This window comes from Periophthalmus magnuspinnatus, chromosome 3 (assembly GCF_009829125.3).
Source record: "Periophthalmus magnuspinnatus isolate fPerMag1 chromosome 3, fPerMag1.2.pri, whole genome shotgun sequence".
Taxonomy (NCBI): Eukaryota; Metazoa; Chordata; class Actinopteri; order Gobiiformes; family Gobiidae; genus Periophthalmus; species Periophthalmus magnuspinnatus.
The window spans coordinates 29,761,519-29,784,402 of NC_047128.1; the positions used below are offsets into that span (position 1 = coordinate 29,761,519).

Here is a 22,884-nt window from a genome sequence, read left to right on the forward strand (position 1 = left end):
ACAGCCTGCTCCACGCCTTCTCTTACTCAAGCGTTCAAAAGGAAGCAAGATCTGACTGACCTGTTGGAAAAAATGCCATCATAACAAGTAAAAAGGAAAACTTACTGCTCTACATATAAAATATAAAATAAAAACTACTTTTCATTTAATCAGAGTCCTACCTTTTGGCCCGGGACAGTTGATGCCCCTGAGAAACAATTTGGTCAACATTTCTGACTTTTCAAGGTGTCAGCAGAAACTCAAAGCAGGATTAGATCAACAGGAAAAGTCAAGCCACAGCAAGCCTGCTCAAAGCACGCTTTAGATAGGCCCTGTTATCATGCGTGCTGTAGCGCCATCTCGTGGTCATACTACAAAACTACAACCATACAAAAATACATTCAAAATAATAAATAATAACAAATAATACATTAAAAATCATTAACGCCTATAAAAGGATCCAACACATTTCAAGAAAAAACAAAACAAAAACAAAACTAAACTATAAAACATGCATTTGAACACACACAAGTCTACCTAAAGTATATTTATATATTCAGTCTACCTGATGTGGAGGAGTAGAGGGCAGCAGTGACCCGTGATCACATGGGTCCGTTTCCCAGCAGCCTCCACGCCCTGCCTTCAGTGCAGCCGCAGCATCAGCACCAGTGGCAGGATGTGCGCTTTCTCTCTGATTATTTTGCTGCTCGCAGCGCCTGTCCGGGGCATCCTCCCTGACATCGTGGACTCGGGCCTCAATCACATCCTGGGAGATGTTTTCTCTCGAGGACAGACGGATCTCGACAGCCACATGAAAGAGAATCAGCTGCAGCAGAGCCCCGAGTCTCACCAGGTAGACTGCCAGTTGAGCCTCTCATCATCATGCATGCCACCATTTTAAAGGTATGTTTTTTCCCTAGTTAAATGACAGTGTCACCCCACCTCCTCCCAGCATTCCCTCAAGTCCTCCAAATGACTCAACTTCTAATAACCTTATCAAGCCAGTCCAGTATTCAGCTCACCTGGTGAGTTTGCAAACTGCGTAATGACAAACACACCCACTACTATAATTAACTTATAATTTAACTTCATTTTACCTCGTATAGGATACAAACATAACCTCAAGTGACCACCAACCCAGTGACTTGGATAACAATATTTACCATGTAAGTTAGATATAAGTAACATAAAAATAAGTGTTATATGCCTAAAAATGACCCTATGAACAGTTGGCCTCTTGCTCATCAAGGTTCAGTGTCTCTTACTGGTCCATATTACTGTATTCTTTAGGGCTGCATTACTGATGATGATTGTGGAAAGGGAGAATATTGCTTCTCTCAAGCACAGCGCTCTAAATGCATGTCCTGCAAAGCTCTTGATGTGGTAAGTAAAATATGACTTCAAAACATTTGTTTACATGCACATGCAGTTTACATGCACATTGCACAACATCCTGGCAGTGCAGACGGGTCACCCTTGACTGCATTGCAGTGTGTTCACAAGTGTAATTGGAGTGTGGTATTCAGAACACTGTGTTGTGCTGAGGTCTAGGTCTGTTCATTGTCAAAAGCAGCAAACAATATTTATTGGTTTAAGCTTCCTGCTTATAGGTGTTTTTGAATTGTTAATTGCCGGCAATGGTGCTAGATTTCCATCATTCTGAAATTCATGGATACACAGATTTTGTACTGTGCAGATATAGTCTACAGTTATTGCTGATTCACAGCTGCACAGTGAGAAAGGCTCCCATTATAGACACTGGTCTGGCCACTTTACAAATGGTGTTGTAGCAAAGGTTTAAAAGTAGAAGGTATTTCAGCCTCTGTTCTATCCTATTTTTATATTTATTGTGTAGAAATGATATAATTATTGTTTTCATGTATAATTGTTTTTAGCCATGCACCAGGGATGTGGAGTGCTGTGATGACCACACATGTGTGTGGGGTCAGTGCACTGAAAGTGCCTCTAAAGGAGACGCTGGCAGCACATGTCAAACACAGAGTGACTGCAATCCTGATCTCTGCTGTGCTTTCCATAAAGGTATTGTATGGGAGATTCACCTCTTTTCCATCACCAACAGTGAAAAAGGTCAGCAATAACTTTGTGTCTCTTCATAGCACTGCTTTTCCCAATCTGCTTGTCAAAGCCCATAGAGCGCGAGCAGTGCTTTAGTGCCTCTAACCACCTCATGGAGCTGCTGTCCCGCGACCCTCAGGATGAAGGCCCGAGAAAACACTGCCCGTGTGTTGGGGATCTCCACTGTCAGCATTTAGGGTGAGCAATCAGACAACTGTGCTTTAAATTCTTCCGAAAATGTGTATGTTCTGTAAATTGTCTGAAAATGAGTTTCTTCTACCACTGAACAGACGAGGGTCCATGTGCCTAAAAGGAGAGGACTCAAGTGAAGAAGACATGACGGACAATCTCTACTCAGAAATAGACTATATTATCTAAACAGCATTTGTAAATATGAGCAAATGGGTAGATCCCCATCTCACTACAAGGGAATGCTTGAAAGCACTTTACTTTGGATCTCTTCAGCATATTCATCAACCAGGTCAACTAAAAAAAAAAGGGGGGTATTTATTGTACACTTCCTGAGATTATGCACTTCAATTACATTGTTATATCGATCACCTACCTTGGATTTTCCAGTTCAGTACCTTAACATATGCAAATCTAATTTACAATGTGGTGCCAATGCCATATAAAGCTGCTACTGTTATCCTTTGTATGCTTATTTATTGCTATAGCTGACCAGAATATGGTGTAAGAAAAAAAAATCAATGTTTAATATTTTAAGCTGTCAATTTATATATAACTGTATCTTCATTCAAATTTCTGCAGTTTGACCAATCAGTCTTGCACATTTCAGTATGAACTAATATACATAGCTTATAACATTGGCATACTGTTTTCATTGTAAGTAAGAACCCATCTGATATTTTCACGCTACATTTTCTGCCTTTCTTGAAAAATATAGAAACCATTACAACTGACAGAAAACCTTGTATGAAAAAAATCATTTTAATTAATTTCTAAAATCATCATAAACTATTTCACACAGGGTTTTAATTTCAAAGAAATAAACAACAAACATATTTATATATTGGCTTTTCTACAGTGAATAGCTGGTGGCAGCATCAGAAACCCAGGGGACTGTGACGCTGAACTTGAGTCCTCAGAGCAGGTACACAGGCAGACATGTTGTGTTCCATCAAGCACAAACGTGTGGAGAGAAAGCCAGATCACATGGCATAGAAACAAAGGAATTAGGCTTCTAAATGAAAAAGATGCAGATATGGACTAGCACCTGGAGTACTTCAGAACATGTCAAATTGTTGCTTTTGATTAAAATAAATTATTTTATAGAAGAAATGTAACTGAAGCGTGCTGTTGGCATACAGTTCATACTGATCATTTGTCTTTAGAATAATTTAAGTATGAGCAAACAAAACTGCATGAAATAATAGACGATACTAAATCAATGTCTCCCATAAATAAAAAGGAAAAAAAGAAGGAGAAATGGGTAAAATGACACCCTTAATGATGGACGCCTTGTGGCTCAATATCACAGTCCCAACGCCAGCATCCACCTCAAAAACCTGCATGTCAATGATTCTTCTGTACAGCATTGATGTTTTCTGTAATGGTTCTTCCCTTTACACTTTACAGTAAAATACACTATAGTGTACAACAGAGTCAATCCTCTATTCAGAAAAAGGGGGAGAGAGACCAGCTTCAAAACAGCATTTGATGTGCGTGGGTCCAATGCTCTCACCAAGTCCTGTTCCACTGTAGTAGCCCAAGACCCCTGGAGTAGTGTTTGTGCTTCAGTCCTGCCCTGTGTCTTTGGCAGGGCCTCCATCCAGGTAGATCTTGAGGGCCTTCTCTTTGCGTGGGGAGTAGCTGACACGTTGCCCTGTTTTCAGCAAACGACTGCTTTCCTTCTTCATCAACTCACTGCGCTCATCTTCAGACAGCTCCAGGAGTTCCTCTGTACTGTCCCTACAGAGTACATGCAAGAACAGATTACATGCAGTTCATATAGAGCTTTCAAACCACCAAATAATCTCTGGAAATCTTGGACCATTACCTGTAGAAGACCACAGCTCCGTCATCACAGATGTAGAGAGGCCACACATTCAGAGTAGAGACTTTGGGATTCCAGTCCAAATCCTGGTGAATTTCCAGCACAGAGATGTCACACGGAAATGTCCCTCTTCCCTGGAAAATGGCACATGGACACATCAGTCCTAAACCCTCCAGCAAAGAATTATAGCCGATGTACTTTATCTTCAATGCAACAGAAAATTCTTACCTTTGCAAATTCCAGATTTTCAAGAGGGATTTGACTGAGTTGGCTTAGCTGCAAAAAGTATACAGAATAATTTGCATACAAATACAGTACAAGATAAGAGTATAATAAAATGATTTACCTTTTCTTTCAGTTCCTCTACACTACTACTTTCCAGAATAACTTCTTGGAAAGAACCAAGTTTCATTGTGGTAGGGCTCCATCTCCGAGTCAGAACAGCCAACTGTGACATGGACTTCATTTTCTCTGGTTCTAAAAAACAGAAACATGCATGCAATCACTAATAGGGGAAGAAATATTTGGGATAAAGATGAGAATTGTGATCACAATTTATATAAATCCTCAGATAATAAATGCTACCATGGAGGACTTCCAGGAAAACCTCCCAGTTGGAAGAGATGCTAATGTCCTCCTCATAGACATGGTAGTCCAGAAACACTGTGCCTGGGTTCTTCCATGTCTTTTTCCTGAGACGAACTCTAAAAAAAAGTATGTGATATATTGAGCTTTTTTCCTGTGCTTTATTTGAACCTATGACACACATTATTTTACGCTTTGATCATTTTAAGACACATAACTGATCAATGTAGAATGTTGTACTATAATAACATGATAAAAGTTGGTTTAAAATGATGTCTTCTTTATAGCAAAAAAAATTAGGAATCTTGATTATATGGAGCACCTTACCTGTCAATACTGAGGTTGAGCTTGACCTGCTCTTTTAACTGAGGAAGTAGCTCTTCTTTGGACTGTCTGACAGTCATCCCCTTGGCAAACACTGTGTCCAACAGGAACTTGCAAGGCTGTGACCAAGAAAAGCATTTTAAACAGGGTATTGCTTATAGACAAGACAACCTGGAGTTTCTTACCTCTGGTTCATTCACAAGTAGTTGATACACTTTCACTCTGTATTCACCTTTTTTAAGTGCTCTTCCAAGCCGTATAGTGATCTAGAGAACATTTCAATGTAAGCATTGACACACACAATAACCTAAAGTATTGACACAAAACAAATGAAACCCCTGACCTTGTTGTCATCAGAGAATGAGGAAAGCGTTTCATTCAGTCGCACACTCTCAAACTCCTGGTTGTTGGCATAGACTCGGAAAACTTTGAATTGTGTGGAGGGGACTCCCACATAAGGCTCCAGGTTCAGTTTAAAGGCTGCTAATGTTATCCTTTTGTCCACATGAACCACCAAACCTGAAATAATATATATTACATTACAATATACATAATGGAAAAATGTAATTAGAGTAGATTTAAAGCATGTCACTCAATACATACATTTCTGTGAGTCCCATGTAGAGTCTTCTTGCGAGCATGGCTCTGCTTTGAAGTACAGGTACTGGGCCTCTGCTTTGCTCTTTCCATTGTCATCGTACTCGCTGTCTGTTCCTGAGTCTTCTTCGGCTGTGTCCCAGGTTTCCTTTTTGCCCTCATGAGCTTTAGAGCGTCGGCTGCTTGTGATGCTGTGAGAGTCTAAGCCGTTGGCCAGTTGGATGGTTCCACTATCTGCGTTACACAAAGTGTCACTGCTGTGGCTGGAGCTCAAGATGTCACTGTCGACGGAGCTGGTGCTGCGGTCATTAATGACCTCAGAGTCCGACCTCTCCTCAGAGGCAAATGGGGTCTCCGGGTCAGACACGCCACTGCCTGCTGCGGCCCTGATCCGGTTCTCCAGCTCTCTGTTGTCCGCAGCAACACACAAGGAAGAGTTTGAGTCGGCGTCTTGCATGGGAGACTCAATGTGTTCAAAGTCACTGGTGTCAGAACTCTTTTGGCTGTCACTGTTGCTGGATCCCTGCTGCTGCTGCTGCTGCTGCAGAGACAAGTTCTTTAACTTTTCTGTACTCTCCTCCAAGATAGCCTCCACAGACTTGCTGTTACCCTTTGAGTCGTCAAAGGGCATATCAGAGTCACTTCCTGCCTTTTGGCAAAGAGTCCTATTAGCCAAAGTGCCAGGAGACTGTTGGGGCAGTAAAACTAACAGCCGGATCGTATTTCCATGACGGTCCAAAAGTTTCCACAGGAGTGAGTCAGTAAATGCAACCTGATGATCTGCCGTCTCAGAGCTCTCCACAAAAACCTAAAGATAGACATCAGATTATCATCATTATTGATAAAAGTCGTCAAATTATTATAGCACAGGTATATAGAACAAAAATAATCACCTTGTTGCTTCTGAAGAAGCCCTCAGCTTTCAGTGTCTTGTTGGGTACATAGAGTAGCCGGAGGTCATTGTAGCAGCGCTCCAGGACCACACGCATGGTTTCTGCAGTTAGCCCTGTAGCCTGAAAAGAGAAGGTGCATACATAATACATTCTTCCCATGTCTACCAAAATAAAACCAGGTCTTATCACAGTTCTTACTTAAACTGACTTCCAGAAAGTCTAACACACCGAACAATGAAAGAACAATGTACCTGTGCAATAAGCTGCTTGAATTCAGTGATGGTCTGGTTCAGGTATGCCCGAACACTGACTGGAGAAGCTATGGTCTCACTTTTTAGATCCACAACATGAACTTTCACCATCACTTCTATTGTAAATACAGAGAAAACAATTTGCATTGAGTTATTGATAAAACATCCCCTGAACTTTGTAAAGCTATAAAACAGTAGTTTAAGTATGCAACATGCAGCTTGCCTCCAGGTTTGTAGGGCTGAAAGACTTGCTCTGGTCTTCGGGTTTCTAGAAGCAAGTCAAACATGTAAGAGGACTTGACCCCTCCGAGCAGCAGTCCCATGGGTGTGTCCTCCTCTCCTTCATAAGAGCGCTCCAGATACTCGTGAAACTCATCATACTTCACCAATCGACAACAGTCCAGGGGCACCACCCCTTGGAGCTCCATCAGCTTAGTAACAGAACACATAGTTGATCACATCAGTAACTGTAAGGGAAAATAAATAAAACAAACCTTGTAGGCCATTTCTGTTGCTTCACTGAGAGTTTTGTCTTTGTGCACTTCAAGCTTGCTCTCCATCATCATCTTCACTGGGTGCATGCAGAAAAGCTTGATCTAATTGCAAAGAAAACATTAACCTTTTTCCCAAAATGGATGCATCTGGCAGCTCAACTGATCAGGTTTATACCTTACAAGTGTTGCGCTCAATCTCTCTTTGTCTCTTCTCCTGCTCCTCTGACTCCTTCTCTTTCTGTACTAGGCGTGTTATGTGCTCTGGGAAGTCTTCCACAGCTAAATACTCTGAGTTACATTAGAAAACATTAATAGAAGCCAATTAACAATTTTAATAAACTATATAATAGTTTGTCATACTTGCATTCCTTGTGGGATCTTTTAATCTGTAAATCAGCATGTATGCATTTGTTGAACTGCAGAAAGAAAAACAAAATTTCATTTATTAGCATGTTGAAACAAAAAAGGCAAAATGCACCAAAATATGCAGCTAACCTGGCAAAAGCACTTGAGTAGTAGCCTCTGCTTCCTGAGGAACCCCCGTAAGTTTTTCTGATGTCATCTTGAGTGATCTGAGGAACAGCATTTACAAAGTTGAAAGACTGCAATGCCATACGTTTGGTGTGTATTCAATACAAAATAGCTGTGCCTGACCTTACTGACATGCTGATCATTAAAACTGTACCACTGGCCATCAGTGAAGGACCTGATGCAGGCATAGTAGTGCCCCCCTGCAGCACTCCCCGAATGAACCATGACAGAAAACAGCTCATAGGTCAGCAGACTCTGACAGAAAATAATCAGCTTTAACATTATAGAATGAAAAACAATGGGACTTGTGTGCTGTTACTTTTATGAATTACCTTTGGTTTCAACACCCTTTCTGTGCTGCTGCTGCTGCTACTGTCCAGACAGATGCCTTCATCCACACAGTCATCAGTGGAAAAGTCATTACTCATCTGGTCACTGTGGCAACTGCCTTCATTCTCTGCTCCACTGTCAGTACAGCTCTCTGTCTGTGGGGACTTCTGAAAGAAAAAAAAGTCACTCAAATTATATATTTATCCATTCTTGATAATTTATCAAGAATGTATAACTATATCAAATTACTTGGATGAGAACTCTATATCTATATAAACATACAAGTATATAAATTAATAAAAGATACAAGTCATTTTATAAAATGTATGCAATCATCAAGATTGTCAAAATTGTTTCAGTTGAAATAAAAGTCTCAAACTGTTGTTGGGTACCTCATCCTCGACATCAATGAACGGGCTCATATCAAGTTCCTCTGGAAAAGTCATGCGGTCATTGAGTTTAATGCGATGCATAGTGGTGTAGTCAAAGTCAAAGCGCTTCAGCTGGAGTGTCAGCAGGTATGGAAAGTGCAGAAATCTCAGACCCTGAAGTCAGAGAAATTAATAATATAACAGTGCTCTTTTTGAACAGTGCATATGACATTTTCATACTGCTCACCTTCCGGGCATCACATTTTTTCTTGCAACGCTCACAAAAGTATTGATTGGGTCCATCCAGGGTTTCAGGCTGGATAAATGCCTGTAAAGCTTCCTCCTATCGAAAAAACACGCACAATTTTGTTCAGCTTAGAAAGTTAGGCAAATGAGTGCTGTAACAAAATTATAACATTGTGTTGAGATTCTATGAGAATCAGAACGTACTACACTGCCGTAGGCCTGGCTGGCTCCAAAGGGTCTAATTACAAGCGGGATGTCCAGGTAAGTATCATTCCTCCAGCTCTCATAGCCACACTCCAAACAACGAACATAATCCTTCAGCTTCCCCTGGTACAGCTGGTTGATCAGGTCAGCCTGAGGGTGGAAAGCATGAGTATCAGTAGTTTTATATTAACAATGCAGCTTTGTTTGATATATGAAAGGAAAATACTTGAAAAATTATAACTCTTATCATGATTAGCTCATTCATGTTTAGTCAAAACAAAATAATGGGAATTTAAATTACTGTATATGTTTGAGTGTGATCTTTGATTTGGATCACAAAAACACTGACCTGCTCCGTCTGCTTCCACTTTTGCTCAAGAGCATCAAACATAACCCTGCATAGCTCTTGCACATCATGTTGTTGCCAAGCTGAGGATATAAAATGGTAAATGGAGGTTTGTCATATGCAGCTCCCAAATAACCAAAACACTCATACTGCTTTCTCACCTTCACTGCTGTCCCAACCAAAGCTTCGGGTCACATCAGTGGTCTCAATCGCACGTTTCTTACTGGTTTGAAGCAGAACAAATAACCGCTGCAGCTGATATGGAATGCTGGTAACTGGGTCCTCTTCTGATTCTTCAAACTCCCAGCTAAATGCAAAGTAAAAAGCCGTATTGATGTCAACAATTTGGGCTTTGCTCTCATTACATTTTGACTGAAGTATTCTTACTTGTACAGAGCATTTCTGAACTCTGGAGTCATAAACAGTGTCTGGAGAAGGCTGTTCAAATAGCAGGTCATAGCTTGGTTGACTAATCCAACATAACCTATAGATACAAGAATACATTATGTAATGTAAAATTAATTCATAAACTATGTTTCACAAAATCCATAACAAATGCCGTTTGTGACATCTGTAAACACAATTCCCACAAACACACATATAGAAATTCCAACCTGTTTCAGACTTGTTGAGAATTGAAGAGTAGGAATACGATGGGCTGCTATAGTCACCACTGCACCCCACAGTGCCATCTCTAGGTAAAGGTCCAATAAAGCGCTCCTGAGAACTATCCTCCAACCCACTGCTTTCGGCTGTTCCGGTTTCCTCCTAAAAACATATATAATAATGAAAAAATAAGTATGTTGTCCATAACAAAATATCAGCAAATTATACTTTGACTCACTGATGCAATGTGTGGCTGCTCTCCATCTTTGTCAGTAAGATGAAGATAATTCCTCTTTCCCCCAGGTTCAAACCCAGAGTTCATGAGGGACATATCACTGGTGTGGTCCAGTGATGGCTAAAAACAACAAACATGTTACATAAGTTAATCTTTCTTAAAAAGGTACTTACATGAGTATCTTGCACTCAGACATAACAACTGTTAAAACTCACAAAAAGGTATTAAACACACATTAAAATCATTTTCAGAGACTGGATCCCACAAATATGTTAGAAAATTATCATCAGAAGTAAGCATGTCAACAAAACCATAGGACTGTTGAGCAAGTAGACTGCAAGTGAGCAAACTGCTGCTGTGGAAACATACAGAAGCTTAATCCAATGACCTACTCAGTGAGATAACAACAGGCACAGCACCTGGCTTGGGTCAGCAGCAGGATTAGTCTGGGTTCATTTAAGAAAGGGATTGCACTAAACAAATAAGGGGAATATTCTTATTTCTGCATATGCAGAACTATAATAGAATATAGAATGTTTCCATCTGAAGTGTTAGCATTAGCATAATGATAAAACAGTTGGCATCTTATTATTCCATACAAATGTTTGCTTACCGTGTCTGGTATATTTCCCCACACAAGTTCAAAGGTGCCAGGGACATATCCCGCTTTATGGGCCACATCTTCATGAAGTTTGGACAGAGTGGTGGAGGCCGGCAGATTAAGAGTGAGCTTTTCATTCACAGTCTTTGCACTGGTGGTGTCCTGAATTATACACAGTACTCTCAACTCATCTGCTGCATTCTGTATCTGCTATGCATGGACAGCAAAACAAAATCAGGAAGTCAGACTCTGAATACACAAAAAATCTTGAAACTGAAACAATTTTTCTTTTTTGTTTGTTTCAACTCATGCTCAAAAAAATCTGCACTGTATTTGACAAAATCTTCAGGCATGTTAAATTTATAAATTTGGTAAATTGTAAATTATAAAAAGTATATTGTAGGATGCAGCAAAAGTATCATCCCTGTAGCTCAAACCTTTGCAACAGATTCAGTCACAGACAATCAGAAAAAAACAAGAATAACTACAGTTGAAGAAGCTTTGTTATTGTCCATGCATCATTAACCAAGTTATAGCAATGGCGTTTCTGCCACATGATTCAGATAATATCAAACTTTATTGGTGCTACATCGGACACAAGCATCAATGGTACCTGGCAGCGCCTCTTCATTTCATCAAAAATCACCTGTCTGCAACTCCAAAACATCCCCTAATGATAGTAGATATAGAATATGTTTTTATCCTGGATAGAGGTGGTAGTGTTATGTGTAATTATGTAAAACAACATTAATAAGTTATTAATTAATGGTATTTCCGTTATGTGGAATTTACATTGCGCAACCAGTTAAAAATGAAACACGGGTCTGGTGCAGACTTCCAGGTAAAGGCGATAAATGTACGCTACCAGTGTTACCCTGTTTGACCGACGATGTGCTAATGCTAACGCTAACGTTAAATGAATTTAACAGAGCTCACAACAAAACAAATCTGAAAAGACATGGTAATGAGACAATACCAGCACGTGGTTGTCACAGAAAACGAGCAAAAATGTAATGCTGACAGCAAATGAAAATGACACGTCCATATAATGTCACTATCGTCCTTTCATAACTTTAAAACATTAAGATTAATTGCAATACAGTATTCAATGCCAGCCGTGGTTGCTAGATAGCTTCAGCCGACTGGCTAGATAAGTTGGCTTACTAGCTTAGCACTGATGTTGACAAACGTCATCTCTGTTAAAGAAAATAAAACAATCAAACATCTACGCCTATCATGATTCAATGTTTGTTTCAATAGCCAATACTATACAAAACACTCTAAAGCTAAACACTGACAACAAAATTAAACCGTTTGATGTAACCAAAGTAGCAGCTAACTTTCGTTAGCTCTTAGCCATGTCATGATAGCCTAACATTATTGGCCTAGCTGTTAGCTTTTAATTGTGCATTAAGTGCACAAACTAACAAACCCTTATCTCACCTTATGTGCACACAAACTGTGATGGAGTTGTCTCCAGACCTACATTAGCTCTGTAATCATCTCACCTCTTTTGGAACAAACTGGTTGTCTTCGCTAGGCACCATTTCCATTTGTGCGACAGTTTAGACAAGCATCTATCCCTGTGCGGATGTCAGCGAATTAACTTTGCAGCGAGTGGCGCAGACATGGCAGGTGGTTGTGGTCGGTTTAATAGCAAGGTAAAACAATGCTCTACTTTGAGGTATAGTCAAAGTGGTCGCAACAGAGTTACACTACAAGCACAAAGTGTCTTGTTATAAATGGTAAAAAATGGCCGGCGTTTACTCCGCGAGACTTTGGCGTCACGTCCATCCTGACGAGCTGCGTGATGCGTGCGTAACAATAAAAGGACCAACCAAAACTGAAATAGTAAGGAAATATAAATAAACTCTCCCACACAACATTCGCACTATCAAAGTACTTTATTAAGATACTCTTTTTCTAGAGCTACAAAAATGTTTAGATTTCTGCAACAGACCGTTCAGGACAGTGACAAAATGCATCGTGATGTGTACAGTGTTCAACAGGCTGTTGACATGAAGCTCCCTCTGCGGACGTGTGCGCGCACTTGCATAGAAACCATTCTCGTTTAACAGGAATAGGCTAGCCTAACTGAGGTCAAATGTCAAATGTAAAGTAGTGAAATAAAATTGTCTATAGCCTACATAAAGCAATGGCTGATTTTGGAAAGAAAAGGTCCAGAATATTCTGTCAACTAAACAAGCTCAAGTGTTTTTATGACCCACATGATGTAGCCTAAATCGATTACCCAATGTAGACAGCAGGCCTACGTGTAGCAACTTTGCATGATACTCTAGGGAATGATATACTCGCAGATGTACTTTTTCAAACTGCGACACACTTCATCATACCACTTTCCTTGGGCAGCCACTGACAGGGCCACACAGCTCTCCCTCTTGTTTCCTGTGGGCTGTTTTTTGGTACGGTCCCAGTTAAAGTAGCTGATGGGCTGGCTGTTGACATCAATGTACTGGCCTTCTTTCACTATGTCTGCTACTCCAATCCAAAAATCCTTGGTTCCCGGAGCACTCCTCTTTGCATAGTCTCTCAGCTCATTGTTTTCCATCATGTCCCTTGGTGTTGCAAGAGTTCCTCCTTGTGCAATACAGTCCTCATTTGCTTCATGGTAATGTTTGGGCACGTCAATAGTGAGATAGCATTTTCTGTGAGCTTTGATTCCACGAAGACAAACTGTAAATAATATGAATCTCTTTTATTTAGGCTATGCAAATGTCTTGAACAAAGTATATTATGCATTTCCAACTTACTAAATGCATGCTGAGAGTTTAATTTACTATTATACCCAACCAAGTACTTATACTTGACAAGTATTTCTGCCCTCTACTGGTGCTAATAAATTACATAGTGCAAAACTGACCCAGTGTAGCCTAAACCTTATCAAATAAAGTTGTTTACTTCAAAAATACCTGTCTGTAATGCTTGCATCTCTTTCAGTGAATTCACCTCCAGCCACAATTTCTCAAGCTGGGACTTGACATCCTCTTCATCTGCAACTGCACCCCCATGGAAAGTAGAAAACAGATAATTGACAATTCAACAAATACTAACTACAGAAAATCTGAGAAGTATGATTACCTGCTTGGCGAGCGGACACTTTTCTGGTTCGAGTTGGTTGGCCAAAGTTTATGTGAAGCAAAGAGAAATAAAGGACAAGAAAGACTGGGAGGGTGAGACGTGCCATGCCTGAGTCCAGAGGTATAGACACACAGTAGCACACCTTGTACTGCACTGAAGGGAGTTATATACTAGCACTCTGTATGCCTTTCATAAGGCTTCCTTTACTCTGCTGCTCTGGCTCAGACCCTTATTTTTTTTCTAAATATCAGGAAGAAGTGGGAGAGGCAAATAATAATAAAACATAAAGCTAAAAATACAGATAAGATAAAGAACATATTTATTTGTGTGAGGCAACAACAACAACAATAAGATTATTATTATTATTATTATTATTATTATTATTAACAACAACAACATAATAATACGATTATTATTATTAACAACAGCATAATAATAATAATAATAATTATTATTATTATTATTATTATTAACAACAACAACATAATAATACGATTATTATTATTAACAACAGCATAATAATAATAATAATTATTATTATTATTATTATTATTATTATTATTATTATTATTATTATTATTATTAACAGAAGCTGTAATTGCAAACCCAGTAGAATAACAGAACATCTTTATTCATGGGTTTCAGCTTCCTGTTAAATGCAATATTTTAAGGACTGAGATACTATTATTTTAAGATAATATTTTGTTTTAAATGGTTCATTGCTATGGCCACAGTTCTAATTTTTCATTATTCAAACCCATGGATAGCGTTTTAAATTTTCCAAATGTGAAATCTATCCTATTATTGCATAGAATTCTCTGTGCTATAAACTATTAAAGTAGTAATAAAGTCTTGCTTTTATCAGCTCTAGTTATTTTTGGTGTGATTGCTGTACACTGAAGGAAGGAGGGGTATTTGAGCTGTATGATAAAAGAGCACTCAAAAGCACTCATAGAGGGAGGTACAAATTGCAGGAAGTGACCCATTTGCTTTCTCTTCTAATTATAATAATGCAATTGTAACAGTATATTATTGCCCCTTTGTTCAGTTCATTACAATTATATGATGTCTATGTTGGTTATTTGCACACAATTATCAGATAGGCTTTACTTCACAGGTAAACAGTCATTTGAGCTTGTTCATACACATAGAACTTATTCCTGTAAAATTGCAGTGACATTTATTAAAGAAAAACAAATGCACAAAAATACAGTACAACAAAGAACAATAACACTAGAGCATTTTTTTTTTTACTTTTTGTAAGGCAACATGAGAAATCTTTACAATCTTTACAATCTCACTAACACACAACAAATACTGGTTCCATGTACGGAAGTAGGTTGTGTGTATATATAGAAACACAATTTTATTTCCCTGATTTTTTATTTTTAATAATTTTTTTCTGGTCAAAATACAAAATATGTAAATTCCTCGACTTTCTCAAATATCCCAAGTAGGCTTTTAATTAATTTGAATTGAATGTTGAGAATGTATATCATCACCGTAAAAACAGAATGCCTGTATGTCTTACTCATATTAGTGTACTACTTTTGACATAATTCAAGTATTCACCTGTGTTGCAGCTTAAAGGCACTGAAAATTCTATTTAGATATGTTTGGCTAGACTTGATATGTCCACTACATCTCTGATCCTATCCTGTCCTGTAGATGACTTATAATATGATTTTGTTATTTGAAACACTGATGTATGTTTGTAAACAGTACAGACATTTGGTTTACTGAATGAATATCAATTGCATAATGCACAGAGATGCCCGCAGTCAATCTCTACTATGAATCTCTAATTTGCAGCTAAAGCAGGCAATTAATCGGTACTTCACAAGTTGCTATACTGAACTAGTGCAATTTCCCCATGTAACTAAAATCACATTAACATCAACAAAAGGACAAGATACAGATAAATGTACGTAGTACACTCGTGCATGCACAGACTAGTAAACACTGCTTGAAGACCTCAGTATCTAGGCGCTTTTTCTTTATTTCACTATCTAATGGATGAAAGGCATCCGTTCCTTAATGTCGTTGTCTCCTTCTGTCTCCTCTTCTTCCTCTCCTGCTTCACTCGTCTCTGTGCTGTCACTGGCCATCTTGTAACAATATTACAAACAAGTCATTAGAAGAAACATCTGTGTAACTATATTATGTATTCTTACACATCCACACATACATACACATCAATATTTGTACATACCAAAGGTGTAGGAGGCTTATCAACATCCAGAATAAGTTTTCCTATATTTCCCCTGTCATGGATTCTCTGCATAGCCTCTTTCACCTGTGACAATAAAGCAGTTTGTGCTACTATGGTATTTACAATGGTGTTTAATGGTGTATCAATGGAACAATTCAATCCACAACATTAGATATGTGATATTCATGAATCATTTTTGTATTTAGTTAAGTATGTAATTATTTTTCAAATAAAGAATTTTAATTCAGACATTTAGAAAAATAAGGGAACAGTGCCTCTGACACAACATAGCACATTCTCCTCACTAACAATTTTGTTCATGGGGAATGCTTCTTCTGAATGGCTAGAGCGGCGTGCCAATATTTGGCATATTGTGGCTGTAGTCTCCCGTGCACATTAGTTTGTGTGCACACTACACAATATTCAGCCACTGGACATTTTGTGCATACATTGACACTAACCATAATATTTTAAGCCTAGATAATCTTGGCAATACTATTGATATTTATCCAGTGTTGACTGGCACAAGGAATACATTTTGCTTGTGACTTGTGGTGGTTGAATTAAAAAGACAAATGGCAAATGTTGCATAACATTGTCACAAAGTGAGATCTTATCTTACCTCCTCTACAGCCCAAAGGGAGTCCACCACTGGCTTTATCTTCTGTTCATTATAAAGACCCAACAGTTTTTCCATCACTGACCTCACCAAATCACATTTCTTTTGCTTGAAGAGCAGATTAAGCAGTGAGAATCCTGCTATGACTTTGTTCTCTTCATAAAGTTTGATTGGGTTCACTTTTTCCACTTGCCACCACTGGAATAAAGTAAAACATGATGATAACAATAATAAAAAAGAGGGTATGACAACTTACAGAAGCCATAGAGTACACAAGTCCTTTTTTGTCATAAAACCTTGAACACTTGATCAGATGTAATGATTATATACTTAGTCCCAGGTGGAACAAATTCAAGCACAAACAATTATTTAGTATTTAGAACTTTTCGACATTAGCGGGTGGTGTATTGCACAATGACCCACTGTATCTCTGACTCACCGATTTTGCTAAGCTGAAGAAACTCTTTGTCTCCCCAGTTACCATGTTTGATGCGCCTGAAAAAGCAAATATAATAGGATTGGTGTTGTGCTAATAGGTGGGCAAATGTAACTGACCATTAATAGCCAGTGTGCTGGCAGGGAAATAGCAGCTCTTCATCTTTAATATGCATAGCATTTATTCATACACCTTCAGCTACATATGTATTCATACGGGGATCCAAAGTGTAAAATTAGAAAATTATGGCAATCATGACAATAACACATCTTGGCTATGACCTTATAATTTCTGTAATTCCAAACTAATTGAAAACTACACTCACACACGCAGTATGCCAAAACATTTTTTCTTACCATAAAGGATATATGTACCCAATGGTTTCAATAAATTTAGACTTTTTCCTGTGTTTTCTCCAGATAGGCAGTCCAACACAATGTCCACTCCCTCAGGAGAAATCCTAGAACATGTAGATCAAAGTAAAGGTAAATTAATTGAAAAAAATAGAAGGAATTAGAAAAATAGTGAAATGTTAATTTTATAAAACATCAATTATAACAAAGTGCAATATGTAAAAGGTCTTTGAAAAATGACAGCATTTATTAAATCTTTGCTTTTTGGACACCTGCCTCCTCCAACCGTGTGGCAGTCTTGTGATTTCAATGAGCATGCTTTTTCTAAGGACAATCTGCACTCTGAGGTTGATCCTATGAAGAATGTGCACTTCAATGAGCCTAATGACTGATAGTGTGTACTAAGTGCAGCACAATGATTAGGCTTATACATTAGACTCAAAATATAAATAGATATTACAAAAATAGTAAAAGATAGGCCTACTGCGTATACAAAGTTTATCCAAACAGCAGATTTTGTTATGAATGGTTAAGTAGGAGATTAAAGCAGCACCCTAATTGGCTTGGCTGGTCCACACACTCAGTCCACACCTCTGTCCAACATAAAGCTGTTGCTCCCTGAGATGAGCTGTGAGTTGCCATGGGGACTGTGACCACACAGGTCCAAATAAGGCAAAGGTAACATCTGCATCCTGCTATCCCAGTGCTCAAAGAGGGCCACGTCGACAAAGCACACGTCTTGGATAACAATTACAAATGTGCAGATGAGTTATACAAATCGTCATATAGAGAATGCTTACACTTTAACCTCGTGTACATAATCGATGTTTCTGTCGAAAAGGTGAGTCACAGAGTTTTTGATGGATGAATGTTTGAAACATGATGCAATCCCAAAAACTGTCACGTTGGGCACAGTGGAGCACAGCTGAGCCACAGCTTGACCCTGAGAAAAAGTAAGCATTCACACCTTATCAGCATATTTCTGCACTGAACAGTGAGTAAATAAATTAAAGGAAAATAAATCATCACATAAAACAACTATTATGTGTTTTGATAACATTATGTGATGCAATAATGTTATTGTCACATAAAAGCCAAGCAAAAATAAAATGTTTCAAGAAGTGAAAATTATAATAGGTATACTTACTACACTCCCTCCAGCTGAGTGCACCAGCACTGACATCCCCTCTCGCAAATTTGCAACTTCAAAAAGCATCATGTATGCAGCAACATAGTTGAGAGAAAATGCTGCAGCTTCAGCAAAACTCATTTCATTTGGCATTTTGTAAACAAAATCCACTGATGTGCACACTACTTCTGCCCAGGCATTATAGTTTACAAATGCCATTACTCTGTCACCAATCTGAAAGGTATAAAGTGATACAAAGTAGTAGCCTCAATTATATCATAGCAAAATATCTGATCATGTCACTAACCTCAAATCCTTCTGTGTTTTCCCCCATGGACTCTACTATTCCACAGCACTCAAAGCCAGGTACCACAGGTAGCTTTGGGGGGCTGTCAATAATTCCTTGACGCACCATAAGATCCAAGAAATTTAAACCACTAAAAAAAATTAAATGAAAAAACATTTATTTACCCCTTTCAGTTTAAACTGTTAGCACTGTTTGATTTGTAGAAGCCTTTGAAAGAATGACTCAGTTGCCCACAGCTTTACAGATAAACAGGGATCATCTCCAGAGCATTTCTCTCATATTTTCTCTGGTAATCCTCTCTTTGTATTGCAATCTTAGGTCGTCTCGTCATCCAGAAAAAAGTGACTGAATGTCAAGTAAACACTGTAGTTACGGGATGTAATCTACTCATCACTAGCAAAGACCTGTGGCTTCATGGCTACAGCATGTTTCAGTATGTTGATTCCGCTGGGATAATAAAGCGTTCATTATAGGCGTGCGGGATGAAAACGTCCATCTACCACACAAAACAAATACATGTCGTTATATTCACCATGCTTTTACGCGTATCTTCACTTCTCCATCCGCAGGCTCTGGCATCGCTTTCTTGGTCACCCGGAGTTTGTTGAGACCACCAAAGCCTGACAAGATCACCACTCGCATCTCTTTGCCATCACAGGATGACTCCACGTGTTCATTTTCTTTGCTTAACTGCTTCTCTATCATATGCTGGGTTTCCGCAGTGGTCTCAGATCCTTCTTTAGCCATGTTGGAGACTAGTGAACCTGTGTCTCTGCGCCACCTCAAATGCAGCAGGTCCACTGAGAGGCCACTGACAATGTGATTTACGCATGACATAGCGCCTCCATCCCTAAATGAATGCAATATTACATAAACATACAGATTTCAAAATGAACATTATAGTTTAAATACAGTTTATCATTTTTATTTGAATTAAATATATCAACAAAAACTGCACCACCTGCTGGTAAGTGCGGACAAAACTTTATAACACATCCTGGCAAAATAACAAATATAGCCTACTCATTGGTAGGTTTCAGAGAAGCAAAAGATCACGTGCATTTTATTTTATGCAATTAATGTTGAGATGCGCCGTAAAATGTTGCCATTTTATTGAAAGTTTCGAGTTATGTGGTAGCTAAGCGTACTGCCACCTTCTGGACAAAATATGTACATGTAAGCAAGGGAAAAATCCTGTTAATAACTCAACTCTTTCCTAGAAAGTCATTATCACAATAAAATACACAATGATACAATTTTCAAAATCCATATAAAAGTGAAGAGGTGTTTACCAGATTAAGAAAATAATCTGCTGAAGTGAAACACAAAGAGAATAAATCAATATAAGATGTAGGTGCATGTAACCAAGTAATTTATTTAACATTAACATAACATATTTAACACATTTTTATAGTGTTACCTTATTCAGAGTTGTTATGTAGGTAGTTGTGAAGACATGACAGTTTACTATACAACATCACAGCCTAAACTTCTTACAAAAAAAGCAGCTTTTTATTTTGTGCGTTTCCTAGCTTCACTGGCTCATAATTTCAGAGAAAAATCCTCAGAGGTGAATGCAAAAGTATTTTTGGCAATGAATATCATTATTACGCATACACAAAGACAAGTTTACTCTGGTACATTCTGATATGTAAATAAAGTTATAGTCTACAATTAACATAAGAATCTCCTCAAGAGTTTAATTCTTTGGGACTTCAGTGAATATTCTAAGACCATGCATTCCTTGTATCTCATCTTTGAGTGCCTACAAAGAAAGAAAAGACATTTATGTACATTCAAAAGTATATGAGATATCACAAAATTATACAGGAAATAATACAGTATAAAAGTGAAAACGGCATAACCATTGCATTAATTGTTCTTCAAAACAATAGTGAATTGGATATTGGTATCAGGATCAGACCAATGAATGTCAAAGGTGCATTATGTAACTTTTCTGCTTGTTGATGTGTTACTGCTTTGCCTGGAATGTTCTCCAGTATAGCATAGAGGCAAGCAGGTGACGCCATCAACCAAGTTACAGGTTAGATTTGTTGTTAAGTTGTTTTTTTTTTTTAAAGAATACATACTAGTAATTGATTAAACAAGACAGATAAGTTACATTACATACTGTGGAACATTCCAGGTAAAGCATAACAGGGATCTCCAACTGAATTTATATTTCATTAACATTTATTTTAGCATGTTCATTGTTGAGTAACAGTTTTGTCAACAGAAATCCAAACCAGAAATCCATTTTTTTTTAAAAGTATACTGACTATACTGTGTAACCCAGCAGTTTATTGGGTTGTGTCAAAGCTCTTTTACTTTTTTATTCTGTTTTTACCAATGTATCTCTATGGACATTTTGCACCTCTGGCCAGTGAAGTTTTTGATGTTCGATCAATACTAAAAGTCAGGGCCGGCCTCGCTTTCAGGGGGCCCTAAGCTGAATTTGTATTTGGATCCCCCGGCAGCAGACGTATCCTGGCTCAACTATTGGTGATTCACATTTGACAACATTATGACTCTGCTCTCCTCACCTTGTATTTGTATTTATATGACCAACTGAAAACCGCCAGACTGTCACAGCTACCATAGTCACAAGAACAGTACACAAACATAAGGGGGAGTCAACATTTTTGAAATCCTAAACAAATTTTTGGTGGATTTGAATGTGTTCCAGTTGGCGACAGTGGGCTTAAATTTACATTATAAAGGGTCCTTGCTCAACAAACACATGTAGCAGCAGCAGATATTTTGCTACTATAGATATAAAACAAATGTATATACAAATGTGTATAAAATCGCTTGTGGGGGATATTTACTCTGCTGTAAAGACACAAACGCTGTTTCCAGTAAAACGTATAAATGTATGGGCTCTTGGGGGCCCTCTTGTGGCCTCGGGGCCCTAAGCAGTTACATACTCTGCTTATAGGCTGGACCGGCCCTGCTAAAAGTGAAGCTCTTTAGATTGTTAGAGTAAACATTACCTGGTTGACTAATTGGTGTTGTTGAACAGTTCTTTTTCCTTTGAACTCACTGGACTCAATATGAATCTCATACATTGCTCCACATCCACCTAAAAATAAGAACATATTCTGAAATAAGTTTACATTTACAACGAAATGCTTTATTGACAGTATAGTAGACATTAAATGAATGGATTTTAGGTCAATAATTTATCATTTGTGATAAAACAACAACAGTGAAAAGTTATTCGGCGGGAGAACAGTTCACAAGATTGTCCCCTATGACCTTTTGCATGTGTTGATTGTTTACCTGATATATCCACAACTTTGAGCGAAGAGGCTAAAGGAAACTTCTCTTTTAATATTTTCACAATCCGAACTTCTCCCTCTGTTTGTGTGGACAGACATCTGTGTGTCTGACCAGAAAATACAACCTGGGAGAGAAAAAAAGGGCAGAACAGGTCAGTGGCAGCTGTCATTAGCGCTCGGTTAGGTAACGCTAATAACAGCTTCGCAAAGTTCATTTACTTTTCTACACAAAATACGATGTGCTGAAATCATTGTGTTCCCGAAGGTCCGTTTACATGCAAGCATCGTTACAGCAATTTATTTTGAACGATGCAAGTAAAAAAGTAAATTGTTTTTAGCAAGTGTTAGCATGTCATGTCGTCCAGAGGTAGCATGGGGCTCGCTCTTATGACGTCAACATCCGGGTATGTCAACAATACAATACACACATTTCATACACGTTTTATACACTTTTTAAAATTCTTCCAAGAACTTTTATTCATTCATTCAATCATTCATTCACGTATTCATTCATTCATTTATTCAGTCATTTAAAAAGTGCATAGACCACTACCAACCCAAATCAAACCACTTGATTGCATACTTGCTATTATTTTATTTTATTACATATTTTGACCATAAACAAAGATTGATACTGCTGCTAAATAGTGTTATGTGTGAGAAGGTGACATTTGTATGAAATCAAGCTTGAAAGAGGGGCTTATCTCTTTGTGCAGGTTGTCAGGATTTACTGTAGTGGAGGCTATTGCTGTTTACAATGGG

At 38.3% G+C, this 22,884-nt stretch overlaps 5 protein-coding genes across 7 annotated transcripts; 1 reads left to right on the plus strand and 4 right to left on the minus strand.

Annotated features, from left to right (window-relative positions):
* The first annotated feature begins 629 nt into the window (after positions 1-629).
* dkk3a (dickkopf WNT signaling pathway inhibitor 3a) lies at positions 630-2,994 on the plus strand. Its single transcript, XM_033991888.2, has 7 exons — positions 630-832; positions 900-1,004; positions 1,086-1,145; positions 1,270-1,362; positions 1,875-2,019; positions 2,097-2,253; positions 2,346-2,994. The coding sequence occupies exons 1-7, from the start codon at positions 656-658 to the stop codon at positions 2,431-2,433; spliced, it is 825 nt and encodes a 274-aa protein (XP_033847779.1). The 5' UTR covers positions 630-655; the 3' UTR covers positions 2,434-2,994.
* usp47 (ubiquitin specific peptidase 47) lies at positions 2,988-12,496 on the minus strand. 3 transcript variants are annotated; one of them, XM_055229661.1, is made up of 29 exons: positions 12,195-12,496; positions 11,300-11,356; positions 10,699-10,896; positions 10,089-10,205; positions 9,859-10,012; positions 9,632-9,728; positions 9,406-9,551; positions 9,248-9,327; positions 8,899-9,048; positions 8,696-8,791; positions 8,470-8,622; positions 8,080-8,244; positions 7,871-8,002; positions 7,712-7,788; positions 7,577-7,632; positions 7,392-7,504; positions 7,217-7,318; positions 6,946-7,153; positions 6,723-6,838; positions 6,472-6,591; positions 5,585-6,386; positions 5,325-5,500; positions 5,167-5,247; positions 4,985-5,100; positions 4,658-4,776; positions 4,419-4,549; positions 4,301-4,348; positions 4,076-4,206; positions 2,988-3,987 (listed from the first exon to the last, which is right to left on the minus strand). In XM_055229661.1, the coding sequence occupies exons 1-29, from the start codon at positions 12,237-12,239 to the stop codon at positions 3,813-3,815; spliced, it is 4,161 nt and encodes a 1,386-aa protein (XP_055085636.1). In that variant the 5' UTR covers positions 12,240-12,496; the 3' UTR covers positions 2,988-3,812. The 3 variants fall into 3 exon arrangements, with proteins under 3 accessions (XP_055085636.1, XP_033847356.1, XP_033847346.1); XM_033991465.2 differs by lacking the exon at positions 11,300-11,356 and having other exon boundaries at positions 10,699-10,893; positions 12,195-12,495; XM_033991455.2 differs by lacking the exon at positions 11,300-11,356 and having other exon boundaries at positions 12,195-12,495.
* Positions 12,497-12,578: 82 nt separating this feature from the next.
* clec3a (C-type lectin domain family 3, member A) lies at positions 12,579-13,947 on the minus strand. The gene is made up of 3 exons (XM_033991477.2): positions 13,786-13,947; positions 13,617-13,703; positions 12,579-13,380 (listed from the first exon to the last, which is right to left on the minus strand). Exons 1-3 carry the CDS (start codon positions 13,889-13,891, stop codon positions 12,983-12,985), a joined length of 591 nt encoding a protein of 196 aa, XP_033847368.1. The 5' UTR covers positions 13,892-13,947; the 3' UTR covers positions 12,579-12,982.
* A 1,097-nt stretch (positions 13,948-15,044) lies between these two features.
* Positions 15,045-19,677, minus strand: vat1l (vesicle amine transport 1-like). The gene is made up of 9 exons (XM_033988419.2): positions 19,374-19,677; positions 18,842-18,971; positions 18,553-18,768; positions 18,206-18,348; positions 17,409-17,512; positions 17,056-17,111; positions 16,620-16,814; positions 15,998-16,081; positions 15,045-15,893 (listed from the first exon to the last, which is right to left on the minus strand). The coding sequence occupies exons 1-9, from the start codon at positions 19,586-19,588 to the stop codon at positions 15,795-15,797; spliced, it is 1,242 nt and encodes a 413-aa protein (XP_033844310.2). The 5' UTR covers positions 19,589-19,677; the 3' UTR covers positions 15,045-15,794.
* A 525-nt stretch (positions 19,678-20,202) lies between these two features.
* bola3 (bolA family member 3) lies at positions 20,203-22,514 on the minus strand. The gene is made up of 4 exons (XM_033988008.2): positions 22,342-22,514; positions 22,124-22,247; positions 21,835-21,923; positions 20,203-20,606 (listed from the first exon to the last, which is right to left on the minus strand). The coding sequence occupies exons 1-4, from the start codon at positions 22,405-22,407 to the stop codon at positions 20,541-20,543; spliced, it is 345 nt and encodes a 114-aa protein (XP_033843899.1). The 5' UTR covers positions 22,408-22,514; the 3' UTR covers positions 20,203-20,540.
* Between the last annotated feature and the right edge of the window lie 370 nt (positions 22,515-22,884).

Excerpts from the sequence above, each read along its gene's own strand:
- dkk3a (XM_033991888.2), top strand. The coding sequence starts at position 656 with ATGTGCGCTTTCTCTCTGATTATTTTGCTGCTCGCAGCGCCTGTCCGG. Across the intron at positions 1,005-1,085 it reads TCCAGTATTCAGCTCACCTG|GATACAAACATAACCTCAAG; the intron begins GTGAGTTTGCAA and ends TACCTCGTATAG. Across the intron at positions 2,254-2,345 it reads CTCCACTGTCAGCATTTAGG|ACGAGGGTCCATGTGCCTAA; the intron begins GTGAGCAATCAG and ends ACCACTGAACAG.
- usp47 (XM_055229661.1), bottom strand. The coding sequence starts at position 12,239 with ATGGAAATGGTGCCTAGCGAAGACAACCAGTTTGTTCCAAAAGAG. Across the intron at positions 10,897-11,299 it reads AAATGAAGAGGCGCTGCCAG|CAGATACAGAATGCAGCAGA; the intron begins GTACCATTGATG and ends GTCCATGCATAG. Across the intron at positions 7,789-7,870 it reads ATGATCAGCATGTCAGTAAG|ATCACTCAAGATGACATCAG; the intron begins GTCAGGCACAGC and ends GCTGTTCCTCAG.
- clec3a (XM_033991477.2), bottom strand. The coding sequence starts at position 13,891 with ATGGCACGTCTCACCCTCCCAGTCTTTCTTGTCCTTTATTTCTCTTTG. Across the intron at positions 13,704-13,785 it reads AGTGTCCGCTCGCCAAGCAG|TTGCAGATGAAGAGGATGTC; the intron begins GTAATCATACTT and ends ATGGGGGTGCAG. Across the intron at positions 13,381-13,616 it reads GATGCAAGCATTACAGACAG|TTTGTCTTCGTGGAATCAAA; the intron begins GTATTTTTGAAG and ends TATTATTTACAG.
- vat1l (XM_033988419.2), bottom strand. The coding sequence starts at position 19,588 with ATGGCTAAAGAAGGATCTGAGACCACTGCGGAAACCCAGCATATGATA. Across the intron at positions 18,972-19,373 it reads AAGATACGCGTAAAAGCATG|TGGTTTAAATTTCTTGGATC; the intron begins GTGAATATAACG and ends AATTTTTTTTAG. Across the intron at positions 18,349-18,552 it reads ACTCAGCTGGAGGGAGTGTA|GGTCAAGCTGTGGCTCAGCT; the intron begins GTAAGTATACCT and ends ACTTTTTCTCAG.
- bola3 (XM_033988008.2), bottom strand. The coding sequence starts at position 22,407 with ATGCTTGCATGTAAACGGACCTTCGGGAACACAATGATTTCAGCACAT. Across the intron at positions 22,248-22,341 it reads ATCGTATTTTGTGTAGAAAA|GTTGTATTTTCTGGTCAGAC; the intron begins GTAAATGAACTT and ends TTTCTCTCCCAG. Across the intron at positions 21,924-22,123 it reads CAAAGTTGTGGATATATCAG|GTGGATGTGGAGCAATGTAT; the intron begins GTAAACAATCAA and ends TCTTATTTTTAG.